Source organism: Botryllus schlosseri, chromosome 7 (assembly GCF_051294905.1).
Source record: "Botryllus schlosseri isolate E-star chromosome 7, Bs_hap1, whole genome shotgun sequence".
Lineage (NCBI taxonomy): Eukaryota > Metazoa > Chordata > Ascidiacea > Stolidobranchia > Styelidae > Botryllus > Botryllus schlosseri.
This window is the reverse complement of record NC_137242.1, coordinates 11,560,662-11,575,925: the sequence shown is the minus strand read 5'-3', so window position 1 is coordinate 11,575,925 and position 15,264 is coordinate 11,560,662. Positions and strand designations below refer to the sequence as shown.

The 15,264-nt window shown below is 39.8% G+C and overlaps 1 protein-coding gene across 1 annotated transcript; it reads left to right on the top strand.

Annotated features, from left to right (window-relative positions):
* Positions 1-3,220: 3,220 nt before the first annotated feature.
* Positions 3,221-13,482, top strand: LOC145443192 (alpha-tocopherol transfer protein-like). The gene is made up of 7 exons (XM_080321181.1): positions 3,221-4,031; positions 9,108-9,204; positions 9,272-9,377; positions 9,474-9,565; positions 10,559-10,657; positions 10,850-10,960; positions 12,857-13,482. The coding sequence occupies exons 1-7, from the start codon at positions 3,853-3,855 to the stop codon at positions 13,013-13,015; spliced, it is 843 nt and encodes a 280-aa protein (XP_080177307.1). The 5' UTR covers positions 3,221-3,852; the 3' UTR covers positions 13,016-13,482.
* Positions 13,483-15,264: the final 1,782 nt, after the last annotated feature.

Here is a 15,264-nt window from a genome sequence, read left to right as displayed (position 1 = left end):
ACAATCTCTATAGATTTATAGTTTAAATATGCATATTTTTCCACTGGATAGAAAATTTTCCCCGTTTCGCGTCATTCAAAATAATTTCCCCCATCGTGGAATCTGTCTACATTCTGAGCATCGTGACGCTTGATCACTGCTTGACAGAGATTTCTTTCGGTTTTTCGATGAAGATATACGGCTAAGCAAGGTTTGGAGACTCTGACTGAAGACTGAAGATGGTATATTGACACTATATTATTCGATGATCAAATTTTACTCTTGGTTTGTGAAGGGGTATATTTTCTTTACTCGAAAAATCAACTTTCACTACTGCACTCGAATCATTACAATCGAATTTTCGAATCGTCGTGTCCAGTACTGATGGTGCGAACCCCTGAAAAGTTCTGGTTCTGAACGCGAACCATTTTGAAGCATTCTATGTGAACGGGGCGAACGTGAAGAAGAGTCTATGACGCCAGGTGACATCAGTAGCTAATTCCAACCCACTGAGCTATATAAACACCTTCATTTCTATAAAGTAAGATAATAATGTGTACGATATACCTAGTGATGACTCAGATCGCATTATGCCACTATGCTGAAGTACATACAGACATTTTAAGCGTCACCACATGTATCCACCAGAACAATCAAATGCTATCCGAATTCCCTAAAATCATTAAATCTTCCGCACCTTTCCCCAACAGTTTCGACGAAGTCTCGCAAATGATTACATTCCAAAAAATCTGAATTAATCGTTATCGTAATCAATAGGGATGGTGTGAACCTCTGAAAGGTTCAGGTTCGTGTGAACGCGAACCTTTTTGAAAGGTTCTGTGTGAACACGAACGTGAACCTCATGACGTCACATGACGTCATATTGCTAATTCCAACCCTATCTTTCAATGAAGTGATAGCCTATATTAGCGTACACGATAGCCTACCTAGCGACGACTCGGGCCACATCATGTCACAATGCAGAAGTACATGTTGGCGTTTTAAACGTCACTAAATGTTTCAACTGAGGCAATCAAAGGATGTAATACTCCTATAAAATCAATATCTTCCTTCGCTTTGCCAACAATTTCGACGAGGACTTACCAGGGAATATAAGCTTACGCCTTAACGGTCTAGGCCAGACCGGACAAAGTATTCGGCGTCTGAGTAGCCTATCGCTACATTGATATTGAGCTGAGTGTAAAACTGGTTTCTATACTTGCTACCGATATTACCCCATTAACAAGTTTTACAGCAGTAGACAACACCTCAATCACAGGGATTTGGTTCTCGTGATGCAGTAAAGATATGGAGTCAAGATTGTCCCGTACCCCTGCTAGCTTTTTTGCATCAGAAAACGATATCAATCCCATTGATTGGTTGAATATAAGCATCATTCGCTGACTACGTATTTCGCTCGTGATGTTGTGTGATCGCAGGTCAAACTCACAGCAGAGAGACACTAAATATTCACGAACGGAAAGCTGAATATTTCGAGCAAACATTTGTTACAAAGCAACTAAAACTTTTGAGATTGTCAAGGTGCATGCTCGTTTATCGTGTTAATTTTTAATGCTGCCAGCGCCATGCATAGAGTGGCCCGCAGTTGAAATGCAATTAATATGAACCAAAGATGTTATAATGAAGTGAAAATTGTAGTATATGAAAAAGGTTCATAGTGCAGAACCTACCAAGGTTCTGTTGTGAACGTGAACCTCTAAATTTCCGAGGTTCACACACAGAACGCGAACGTGAACCTCACGTTCACACCATCCCTAGTAATCAATTATATCACGTATCTAGTCGATTTATTTCCAAGAGAACAATTCCTGTTTACTTCTAGGACTATGACATAAAATGAACAGGTGTGAGCAAGGTATAGTGCGTTGTTATATCAGGTTACAGATAGCAGAAACGTCGGATTGTCAAACTCAACCGTTCATTATTACATCCCTAGCAATAGCTTCGTTCATCATTGCGTAACAAGAATAATTATTCACTGTAGCAGTATGATTGAAAGTACAACCGCCATTCCTTATAACAGGTATTTATTATCCTTATCAATGCTCATCAGACACCGCTACCTTGTATGAGGAGGATAATAATCACCACTCTGCCTAGTTTCAAACAGCAACGTGATTATCCTTGTTTAGATACGCATATAGTTATTTTACGCTTGGCGAGGCGTACGTACACCCCACAAAGATTTGAAATTTTGAACACATAAAGATTTCCGCATCGAAGCTTTAAAATCAACCGCTTCTAATATAAATCATAACCGAACTGTTCTTTGCCCTTATTTTAGTAACGACTGCTCGCAATATATGTTTCTATTTGAATATAGGCACTGGGCATTGTTCAACTGCGAGCAGCATTATTGATCACGGCCGAATTTTATGTTCACTTTATATGTAATTATCTTATGACCCTTTACTTGAAACGATCATCAAACGTTTCGTCGCAATTATTTGCTCAAGATTTGAATCTGCCGCCGTATAGCCATCCGTATAGTTGCATCTAGAATGAAATTCGTCAGGGCAAGAAATTGGCAGATAAAAATTTGGCCAATGGATATAATGAGACGTAACAAATGGAGTGACATCTAAAATGTTACATCATGCGGCCAGATCGCTATATTGTCAATAAATGATAAGTGTTCAAAGCTCAAGTTCTAAGAAGCAAATTGACGTAATCATAAGTAGCCTAATCGTCATTACTTTTTCATGTAATCGTAATCGTAATCGACAACTCGAGATTTTGCTCAATCGTAATCGCAAGTCGCAAGCAATTACATTGATGAAGTAATCACCGCATGTCTAGTATGGACCTGGACCTTAATTGTTCGGCGTGGTAATACAGCTACTGCAAAAACGCGATCTCGCAGATGAGTATAGGCTAGTAAAAGATAGGCTACGCATTACCTTTATGCACATGACAATTTGATAAGATTAGTTCATCTGTAATTGCTTCCGCACGTTCGCATTTGTGAAAATTGTTCAAACACATGCAGGAGACCATTCCAAATATATACCATCGCAACTCCACTGCCTTGCGTTATTCTGCAATTAGGACAGTGTCTAGCCAGTGAAGTTGACGTGATATTTGAGCAGACTTAGTCATCTAGCGTCAATAAGGCGCTATCGTCATGTTCACCATTATATCACGTGGATTGATAATATATGATTTCTTTATAGTGCAGCGAAGGCGCAGCGGATCGGAAGCGAGTCGAATGTTGTTTCGTGCGTAAGTGGATGTATAGGCTTTTGCGAAAACATTCAACATTCTCGATGAAGGGGGTTGTGGTTGTGGAAGTGACCCATGGGAGGGGTAATAGTAACAAGGTTGCCGAAAACAGCAGTAGATTGTCTTCTTGGCCGCTTGCAGTCGTGTAGCCTCGCTATTGCAATCTTCCGCGTCTAGCTTCTGTGCGATTATAAGCAGGCTACCGTTGATGGGACTGGTCTACTATGGTCAAGACGTATCCAGGAGCGTCAAAAATGTGTACATAAAATGGTGTACATAATACTAGCAATTTTAGATTCTGTCTCATCAGCGCACATGACTAGATTCAACGGTTCACCGACTAATAGTGGAGCTTAACGGTGAATCTAATCACGAGGACTGATGGGGTAGGATCTAAAATTCATAGCATGCAAGTATGCCAATATTATGGACAAACTTCATTCAATACCATTGAAGGAATTGCGCTTTTCGCGACTAGAATAGCAAAACGGCTGGAGAGTGTAGGTTCATGGAAACCACGTGTTTATGAGACTATGCAAGCGTTATATTGACTACGACATTGTTGTCGCGATTTTTCGATTTGTTAATTAGAACTCGGGTATTCTATACATCATACTTTCTCTATGTAAGATGGCTGAGCGCTACAAGTGCACCCTTTCGGCGGAAGCTTTGAAGAAGGCAGTTGCTGAATTGAATGAACCCGAGGACAACGCTGGTAGGTTAGCAGCGATTGATAGACTTCGCAAAAGGTTCCAAGACGAAGAAGAAAATCCCGAATTGATCAGATCGGACGACTCGTTCCTTATCAGGTAGCCAGCCTGCTTATCGTGTGTAAATCGATCGACAAATCTCAAGCAGTTTATAATTATGTGTTGATGGCATGGACCTCATCCAGTGGTTCTTAGCGTTTGCTAGCCCAAGGAACACATACGCAAAACTGCAAGCCTTCGCGGATCACCAAACTTTCGTTGAGTTAGGGTTACCATATTTTTGTGGCTCAAATACCGAACACTCATTAGTGCCCACTAGCGGATTTCAAAATGGAGTATGAGTACATTGTCGGTCAATAAGGTCACCCGGGGTGGCCACGACCCGATTCCGGAGTATGTTGTTTTGTGTTTTAGGTTGTAACTGGGACCGAAACTACATTTTTCAGCCCCTTCGCGCCCAAATAAACACTGGTCTTGGGCTCACCACAGGGTAATCGATGCAACTTTGGGGGGCTTGCTATAGACATCTGGTTTCTATATGCATCTGGTGGTTGAAGTTTTTGAATGAGTTCTGTCAATAATATAGATTCTTCCTTGTATTACTACATAGTTTTGATCTTCTCTCTCCGCCCACGTGATCAGAGTTAGCGGTAGAGCTGGTGGCGGATGATGACTTCGAAAATGCAGGAAGCGTAGTCGTACATCGTTAAGATTATATCACTTATCAGCCTAATGTCGGTGCCCACCACTGAACTATATAAACACGATGCATCCGGTGGTTTCCAACCTTTTATGGTCGCGACTCCATTTTCTGATTTGAAAATGTACCGAGACACATCTCAGAATTTGGTAACTCATTATTTAAAAAAAGGTCAGCACCTTTGCCCAAAATTACTTGTGGCCAATTTTGGAAACTGATTGTGTTCAGAATCTTCGCGAACCCCAGAATAAAGGCAAACGAACCCGAGGTTTGGAACCACTATCTTTAAATAAAGAATTTACACGGCCATAACCGACTCTTGGAATATACCGTTCTCCTATAATTGAAGAGCTTCTTGGAGGTACCGAACTTCAATATACAATTGAATAGTATATTCAGTTGTATATTCATGTTCTGTTCTTTCCAATTCTCTGCTAGTTGCTGTATTGCTGACGATTACCCCTGACGAGTGTCAACCGAAAATATTCGATTTCATTTCAATATGAATATTAGGGTTGTCCATAATTTGGAAAATCTCAAAAAAGATGCGTATCCAACTATCCATGTTTCATTCTGTAGATTAGTGATAGAAAACGTCAATGAACCTGCAATGAGCTCATAGTAAAGTCGTTAACATTTGTCTAAATGCGTTTTAAAAGTAGCTGCCGTAGAGCGGGCGTGTTAGCGACCATAGAACGGCGAGAAGACTAGTATTCACGAAATCACGTCTCTTGATTGGTTATTCAGCTATGCCTGAATGATCACGACCTCAGCGGCTTGCTGATTATGTGCTTCTATTAGTACAAGGAGATCGCTTTAGTCCAAGGAGATCGCTAACGGCAATGATTATGTAAGCGCATTGTACATTGGTGATTTAATAATAGAATGAGACATCTGGTCATTGAATGTTTTAGGGTTAAAACTAGGTAACGATAGGTTTAGAGCAACAATAGCCTCTTACAGGCATGACAGAGGTGAAACAGCAAATGATTGTGAACTTATAGAACTAAGTATAGATCCAAGAAATACATATATGATATGCTTGAGATTACGCCAAGTGGTCCTGCTTTTCTGGGCGCAGGTGAGGCATACTAGACATCACCAAACTGGTGCAGCATAACATGTGAGATGGATGACGGACACAATCCTGTATGCTCAGAAGGTATGTGGGCCGACCAGGTAGCTTACATTGGATTTCTGAAGAAGAGTGTAACTACCACACCGCTTCAATCCATCCTTTTTTTGTCCATGTCTGGTTTGATTCAAGCATTAGTCGTTATGCAGCGGGTATTGATCTAACATTCATTAAGGACATGCTAAGCAATCCAAGCAAACTGTCTTTTTGCTGGTCTGTGCTTAATGTTAGACCTCTTTGCCCGTATCATTGAGGACTTTGACCGCACTTGCGGGTATGATTCATTATGCTGCAAGAATCTGACAAGTGCTAAGCATACATGACTGATTCATCCAGCCCTTACAGCATTCAAGACTTCAATTATGTACCACGACAACAGCCTAATAAGATCAGACAAAGTAGTGTCAATGTCAAGCTTTATATTTGTATTCAATGATGGTTAGGGCTGTTCAAAAATAACTTTTTTTTTCGGATTCCAGCCATTCACTGATTAAATTGTCAGGATACCTTAAGAAACGGAGTTCTGTGAGATTTTCGTTGATAAATCGCGGATAATCCCCCGATCAAGGATAATCCGAGGATTATCACCGAAAAACTCATATAACTCCGCTTCTACTGGTCGGAATTGACTCAAATTTGTTTTGCAACGAAGACAGCTCAACAATTTCAAGGGGTTGGCAGAAAAATTTTAATTTTTTTTTTTTAATTTTCCATAATAAATTAAAAATTTTAATTGGATATGCGAAGTCCTATACTCGTTAGAATTTAGCCAAATTTGGTGTGCAGCGTTTTTTAGGGTAACCTGACAATTTGATCAGTGATGGCTGGAATCCAGGAAAAAAAGTTATTTTTGAACATCCCTAATGATGGTACATCCCCTCTGAAACTAGAAATTCGTTTGCCACTTGCATAATGCATAAGCGCCTTTCCAGTATTTTTCCGGGTGTTTTTGTGCTTTCCATCAATGAAATCAAGGCATACAGGCTACAACGGTTACCTTCACAATAAGTCATCCAGTCATGTATTTAAAGATTGTGAATGCAGCTGTTCTTATAGTTCATCATGTATTTCGTAACTTGAAATGTTGTGAATTAATCCTAAATCATTAGTTGCGGACCAACCTACAATGCACTTACAGAATCACCGCCGTCAGCCGACTCCTTGACCAGCTGATCAACAAGCCGCCAACGTCGTGATCATTGAAGCATAGCAGATTAGCCAATCAAACGCCGTGATTTCGTGATTAATAGTCTGCTTGCCGTTCTATGGTCGCTGACACGCCCAATCTACGGCAGCTACTTTCAAACGCATTTAGACAAATGTTAACGACTTTCCTGTGAGCTTATTGCAGGTTCAATGACGTTTTTTAACTATAATCTATATATAGAATGAGACATGGATAGTTGGATACCCATAAATTTTGAGATTTTCCAAAGTATGGACAACCCTAATGAATATAGTATTTAATTGTATATCTCCTATAATTGTGATTAAATTGGAATTATTTCAGTAAGTGAAGGTTATTTTATTAATTTTTGATTGCAGTTTTTGCGAGGACTGTAGTCCACATATTGAAATGAATATGCGTGGTACTAAATCGCGCCCAGTGCGAAGAAAAAATTCATGTAGCATAAATCAGGCAAAATAATGTTGTTTATGTTGATTTACGAAAAAATTATGAGTCTACTTCAAGCCTTCAAAATTCCGGACATTTAAGCATGTTCTAGAATTTCCTCCCGGATGCAGTTTGAACGGTGAATTTCCGTACACGTCCGGGCAATTCCAGACATATGACGACCCTACATAAATACAAAAGTGTACAGTGTTAAAAGAACAAAATCCTTGCAATACAATTTTCACACAAAACGAAAACATGATAATGAATATTTATGACAAATCAATGCGACTTCTACTGTCCCCATTCAGATACCAGTTTAGAAATGGGAGCCTTCATCTCGGAAACTGTCATTATATCATTCCGTCCAAACGCAACAGCGTGATACCAATCGCTTACTTACAAATGAACTTATAAATGTTGAAGTCAGAACTGGCATTTCATGAAGGGAGGGATTTCTGTTTCGAAATCAATCTCCCCTGTGCCGTGCACGCTGCAGCACACGAAGTACATCCACAACAGTCGCATTTGGAGTACTGATCGGGCCTAGTCATCTGCAACCAACGATGGCAAAGACAGGAGTAGCATCACAAATCCTATGTATGCGTTGAGTGTGTGTCTTAACCTCCACGAAAGCCCTGAGACTGGCTCATGGAACCTTTAGTGATCCGTTGAACACCGTTCAAGAACTGGCCTAATCATTGGTGCTGTAAATTCGAGACGTGTAACACTATACGTTATTTCTCCACACGCCTGTAAAATTAGTGCTGGGTTCCTTTCCACGCATCCAGTGCCATGCAGAGCGTGGTGCGAAGTTGAAATGGAAATAATTTCAACAAAAGATTTAACAATTTGTAATTTATGAAAAAGGCTTACAGTTTGGAAATGCTGGGTGGGCAATTATTTTGCGCGGTAGGCCAAATGCGAAGCAGAAAATACGTTGGCGGGCCGAGGTAAAAATTAACACTATATTCTGCGGCGTGCAGTTTTATTTCTAAATTGAACGCAGTGAACTATACATTGTTAACACATGCTGCTAAGTGGCTGCGTTGATATTAGGCTGCGTCCCACACTGTGTGTGGCTTCGTAAAATAGCCTCGCTATTTTACTAGCTTCGTTTACAGTACAGCACCAGTGTATGTATTCAATGCATGATTTTTGTCATAATGCCAACTCAAATAATATTCCTTAAACACGGGGACGTGCTCGGTAGCCTATACTCGCCGTAAACAAAAAAAAGACCGGCTCGTGGCTGACTTCAGTAAACAAATACTTAGTCCTCGAAATCTTGTTTTTAACGTCGGCCGTCAGTTGCACTTTTCATTGCCTGAGATAACATCGTTTATGAGTGAGAAGGATTGCTTATCACTTGCACTGATTGCACTATTTTACGAACTAGGATTTAGAAACATATGATGTAACAGTTTCAAGCACAGACAGGCAACAAACAAAATTTGAACTTGAATGTAGAACCAGTGACTTGTAACTTTAATTGTTAAGGCATACTTTGCAACATTGGCTTTATTTTGAACCTGGCTCACTTACACGACGTAATCAAGGTACATAAATAAATTAGACTTCGAAATTAAACGCAAATCCGTATCAGTTTTAGTAGTAGTAGTAGTGGTTTTTTTTCGCATATTAACATTAACAGATAGATTTTATAGTCTAAATTTCAATGAACTTTTCGCAAATGCCAACTGATGTTACTCATGCGTTGCCAAGATTTCTCCGTGTTCGCAAATACGACGAAGACAGGGCTTTCGAGACTTTGAAATATTATCATATGCGAAGAGCGCAATCCCGGGAGATATTCGATTTAGTAAGATTTACTAGCTAGAACTTCTGTAAGTTACAAATACTAATAATTTTTGGATTTATTTCCGTAGATCGATGATCCAAAGTCTATGGAACTTTTCATCCGTTCTGGCGCAGTAACACCACTTCGCGAAGGAAGGGCGAAAGACGGAACATTTGTAATCTTGGCAAAGATGGGTGAGTGTTTCAAAGTTTGGTGCTTGGTTTAATGGTGCACGTGTGAGATCCCGTTTGTTTGATATATATTGGTTAATAACCATTCAATCAATTTAGGTCATGGTTTCCAGGACAGTGGTGACTTCTTGAAGTTTTCTGCTTTAATCGCACTCACAATGGAAAAATTGCTTGAAAATGAAGAAGCTCAGGTGGGGAAGTTCAGCTAGACCAGCGGTTCTCAAACTTTTTTGGACAAGCCCCCCTTGATTAAAGTGGAAAATTTCGTACCCCTTTTTTATCGTCATATCAAAATAAGATTAAAAAGAGCAACGGGAATGCGTGCAATACCAAGGCATAGTTTGATGGCATGGAAGCTTATTATGACTGTTAGCTGTTGAGAGACCTTTCAAATATGAAATTCTGACTATACACAGGGGAATAATTATGAGCTGGATGTAAATATTCCAGAATTCAGCATCCGCAAATTTATAAGAATCCACTATTTTCTGATCAGAAGCAAACAACTTTTTCTAAAATCTGTTGAACAGCCAAAATAACGAATGCGAACTTTAGAAAGTTGAAACAAATTGATATAATGCAATACTATACCTAATTACAAATCTTTGAGATAAGATTGAATCCGGCTTTAATTGTTCGCGAGTAATGTAAACGTTGGCTACAAACCAGAGGTTCCCAACCTTGGGCGATGAGCCTTTTAATTAGGAGCGTCATGAAAACTTATTACAAAAAATGTCACTTCTAAATTCATTTCATTATACCAAAAGAAATGACTTGAAATTTAAGAAATTGCTCCAATAATAGTTGCGCTAATCTATCTAAACACAATACTCATCCCTTGTCTCACAGATTCCAGTTGCTTAATTGCTAACGAGTTATTGGGTATTGGAGATAGAAACGGCATTTCAGAATTATTACAAACACTAACTTCCCCGAGGCACGCCACTTTGCATGCAGTACCCACACAGCAGTCACAATTCGAATAATGATCGCGACTAATTGCCTGCATTCAATATTGCCCGAGACAGTCTTATTACTACGAATCTTATGTATTGGATTGATTCCGAAATCTTGTTACTCCTGCGGAACCCCTGAGGCCGGCTCGGGGAGAACCGGTTAACAACCCCTGGTCTAAAGTGTAGAATGTAAATCTATGCCAAAATGTAATACTATATTATTTACAGGTCTACGGAATAACATTTATCAATGACGTCTCCGAATTTCGAGTCTCTTACTTTCCGTTTATGGCTACTTACTCACGGACAGTATCAAATTTGATACAGGTAGCGTTAATTAGCATAAATGATAACAGTTTCCCGTCTCGTGGGCAGAGTCGCTATGATTGTGTGTCACTTGAAATGTTAGATTTGTCATGCGAATTATTACCTCTTAATTAATTCATGAATATGATCATGGCGAATATGCCATGTATACGTTGATACATTTTTTAAAATCTTAATTCACATTCTAAATAGGACGCGATGCCAATAAGGTTGAAGGCATTTAAGGTGGTTAACGAATCGGGAGTACTCGATCTTCTATACTCCATATTGACCATGGCCATGAGCGAAAAGATTAAAAAAAGGGTAAGCAACGGGCAGAAATTGTGTATTCGTGTTCATTGCATGCTCTGCATTCAAGGGTACTCAATTTTGTTTTGCGGAAGACTCACTATAGCGATTTTCTATTCGATTGCAGAAGTTTCTGATATAAATTCTATTCAAAATCCTTGCACCAAAATTCTCATCTGAATTTCACTTTTGCAAGCGCAGGCAATTAGGCTGATAATATGAGCCACGTTGAAAGTTACCACGCGGGTTAGTAATTAATCCTTCCGTCGTGGACTTTGACTTGATGGAAGGTTCCATTTAAAACAAGAGGTATGTTATAAAACAATTTGTTCTAAATATCTTTTAGTAAGTATTTTAAAGAAATTCCACTTATGTCATAATTGTCTACTTTAAAAAACATTCGGACGACTTCCAATCAATGTTCCCTCTAATTTTTCACGAGTCTGCGCAAACAGGTCAACTCACTGCGCAGGCCCTTGCACAACAGTGCGCAACCAGCTCCCCCATACGGTGATAAAACGAACTTCTGGGGGGCTTCGCCCCCCAGACCCCCCGCGTGCTCTGCGCTTTTTTCAGGTACCTATCATCTACCTCAGGTACTCGCTGAGTGATTGTGAAGCCTATACGCGCGAAGCGCGAAAAAATTATATAATTCAAGATTAAATCAGTCAATATGATCGGGAATTGCATATATATTGCTATCAATTTTTATCCTCTCTCTGCTCACATAATCAGATTTACCGTTAGAGCTGATAGAGTGAGGTGTGTTGGAATAGATAGGCCCTCTAAATAATAATAAAACATCTTCAGGCGTACCCGTTGGTGTAATGACTTCGTTAGATGATGCTATTTCGTGACCTCCTATCTGCTATGTCAAACGATATTGAAATCGCCCAAACGTACAAAACAAACCCGTTGGTATATTGACTTCGTTACATTATGCTATTTCGTAACCTCCTATATCTGCTATGTCAAAAGATATGGAAATCACTAAAAACAAAAAAAAAGCACACACGATTTCAAATTGGTATTTCTTCAATGGAAAATAATATTCCCTCGATATGGCATTTGTCTTGCTGTGGGACTTCGATCGCCAGGACAGGAAGATTCGGCGCCAGCCATTTAGGTGCCTATGCACAATTAAACATATATGTATATATATCGAAGTTTTCGGTCAGCACAAGGCAGTCCTTTTCGGCCAGGGTTTTCTCGCTGCTGATCGTTCTGGCGCACTTCTCGGAGTCGCATGTTACATATCCTATAACTTCATATGTCTTGGCGCGTCGTGGTGCGGTAATGGCCGACGCCCAAGTGCCTATTTCTATAAATCATGCGTATTTTTTGTTGCGAAAGGGTACCCAATAACCAAGATATCTGACAATATTAAATCGCGCATAGCGCGAATAAAATTATCGAAAAATTCGGACAACATAGTGCGCAACGACTAAAAAAACGTCACTTCGGATTTTTGTGCGCAGCTTAGATTCTCTGTGCGCAGAGGCCGTTTGAGCACTGCGCATTTGCGCACGTGCGCAGCTTAGAGGGAACATTGCTTCCAATATAAATCCTCGATGCATTCGACGTACATTGTAAAATGAGCTTGAACCTCGACATCGTCGGTGGTTTAGCATTTATAACACCCGGTTTATACATCACTCGAATCGAATGGATGTTATGATGATAGTCGCAGTTCGTAAAACAATGCATATTGAGGTAGTATTGGTCATAGTTATTCTTTGGTCCGTGTATAACAGTGGTCGAGAACCCTTTTCAGCAAAGGAGTCATATTAGTATGTGCAATTGTAATTCCTAAGGAGCCATATAAAAATGCCAATCCACTGTGAAGTCACAATCAAGGATTCGTGGCGCACGAAAGTGTATATTCTTTGACGTATTCACGCTGACATACAGCTTGCGATGTACGGAACTGAGTTCAAGAAATTGTACGACACCGTGGATCCGAAATATTTACCATTTTCCCTGGGTGGATCCGGACCGGACGTGAACGGAGATTGGTGGGCTCAGCAGCTAATCACGACGGTCGGAGCGGGAGAGGACACGGCGCTCTGAGCGATTAAATCGATCGTGTTGGTTTAACTTCGGTGATCGTAGTCCATTCGTATTTCGTTTAAGAACAGTTTAGCGCAGTTGATTTCAAACGTCTGTTGGCCGTCGCCCATTTTCCGGATTGGGCATGTCCTGTTGCCCACTTCTTGAGGTCTCGGTCCCACTCAAAACAGTGCCGGAATTCATTAACTGTACTGTAATAGTTGCATGCTACCATGTATCTGAAGATTGTCAGTACACTGTAGGACGAGGGTAAATTTGTACAGACAGTTTTCTTATCGACCTGGCTGTGGTTACCTGGGTTTGTTATACTTGGCAATCAATGATTGCAATGTGTAGTTTGCTACGCGAGAGATTTATTACCAGTAATCTGGACATTTTGTAACCGACTATTCATTTCTACTTTACGGTGGACTGTTCCCTCTTTATGCATGCATTGAAATATATAGCATTCCCGTGTGTGCCAGTTATATGAATGCGTGAAGTCTAGTCCGTATATTGATCGCGTACATTATAGCCATCTGCGGTTCACGCCAGTCCCGAACCACACTAATCTAATCAATGCATCTACAGAAAATTTCGGGTGAAAGGGATTTTAGCTCCATCATGGTTGGAGATAGGCATAATTGTGATAGCGAAATAATTCTGGTCAGTTGCAAACAATTTCTAATGTTGTTGTTGTTTGTGGCATTCGTTGTGTTTGTCGACTACTGTGGTTACTTACGCCAGGCCAATTTTCTACATTTTTATTTCGTAGCTATTATGGCTGTTCAGATTTGAAAACTTGTCAGGAAACCTCGATGCTTGTGACCGAGATGACGGTTCAGTACATAAATCAATTTTATGAGCAAATTTGGTCATCTTCATTGTGATCTTCTATCCCCGAGAAGCCTCCAAAGATCCACGGTGCAATTCTCCATACTACTGGATCTGTAATGTTGACCATGCCACCGGTTTATAACTTTTGTGACGTTATCAGTTGAAAACGGCCATGTAGAGATGATATATTGCAGTAAAATATACATGTTTTCAAAATTGTACTTAAATGCAGTCCTATAAAAGTCACATGCATCTCGGTTTTGCTCACAAAAGCTATAAACCGGTGGCATGGCCAACCCCAGAGGAGGTCAAAGTAGTCAAGAAAGCTACTCAAGTAGAAGTAGAAGTAACGGCGAAAAAATCTGCTTAAGTACGAGTAGAAGTACTTCCTTCATAAGTAACCTAAAACTACGTAAGTGGAAGTAGAATTGACTGACTTTTAATTTACTCAAGTAAGTAAGTAGTTGTGAAAACGATCGTAATTCGTTCGCATGGACTGTCAAACGCTGCTAATTGTGCTATGCGAAAGGTGCAGAGCTTGATTCATATTGATGCATACCAGGAGGTATCCAATTTTCGACAGCATAAGCAATAAGCATTCGTCCCATCATGGGATGAAAATGATAGTATTGATATGTTCACTCGAACAGTCCGTTTTAGAAAATAGCATGGTATGGCGCCCGCTCCCATACTATAAGGCCCGTAGTTTGATCGAAGAGCAATACGGAGAAGTTGTATCGGATACGGTGGAAACACTTTGCGCGATTAGTAAATGTTGATAAAAATATGGAGGGTCGTAAAAGTGCCATATTGTGTAGCTTTATTTCTAGGAATTAAAGGCATTACTACACTTGCTTTTAAACTTCAACATGTATGTTCTCCAGAAAAGAGAACTGAAACTAATTAAAACTCAAAGTATGATATTGGGAATTGAAAATGAAATATACATACTACTTCTAAAAGCTGAAAATGTATTTCATGTCTTTAGTCCAGAAAACGTCAAGGTGGCATGCTAAAACAGGTCTAAAGCTTTCAAAAAGTTCGAATGCACCTTTGCAGATTAGGACACGCCATGGACTGCTAGATTACGATATGATAAGTAAATGCTAGATTGCGAAACATCAGTTTCAAACATTATGATGGGCCATATATACTGTGATGAAATACTTCATATGGGCGACAATGCGGTGTGAACGGAACCACGCAACCCGCTATCTAAATTATATTCACCGATACTTTCGTGAAATCCTATTGGTGATGAAAATTCTGGGCTTTAATCAATATTTAAGAAAATAAAATATTGATACTTCGTGAAAATAGTCACAAAATTCCTCAGGCTATCTTCTTGATTGGAGGATTAAACTACTTCTACTTGACAAACTCAAAATAGCGAAAAGTAAGTAAGGAGATCACGAAATATTACGAAGTAGAAG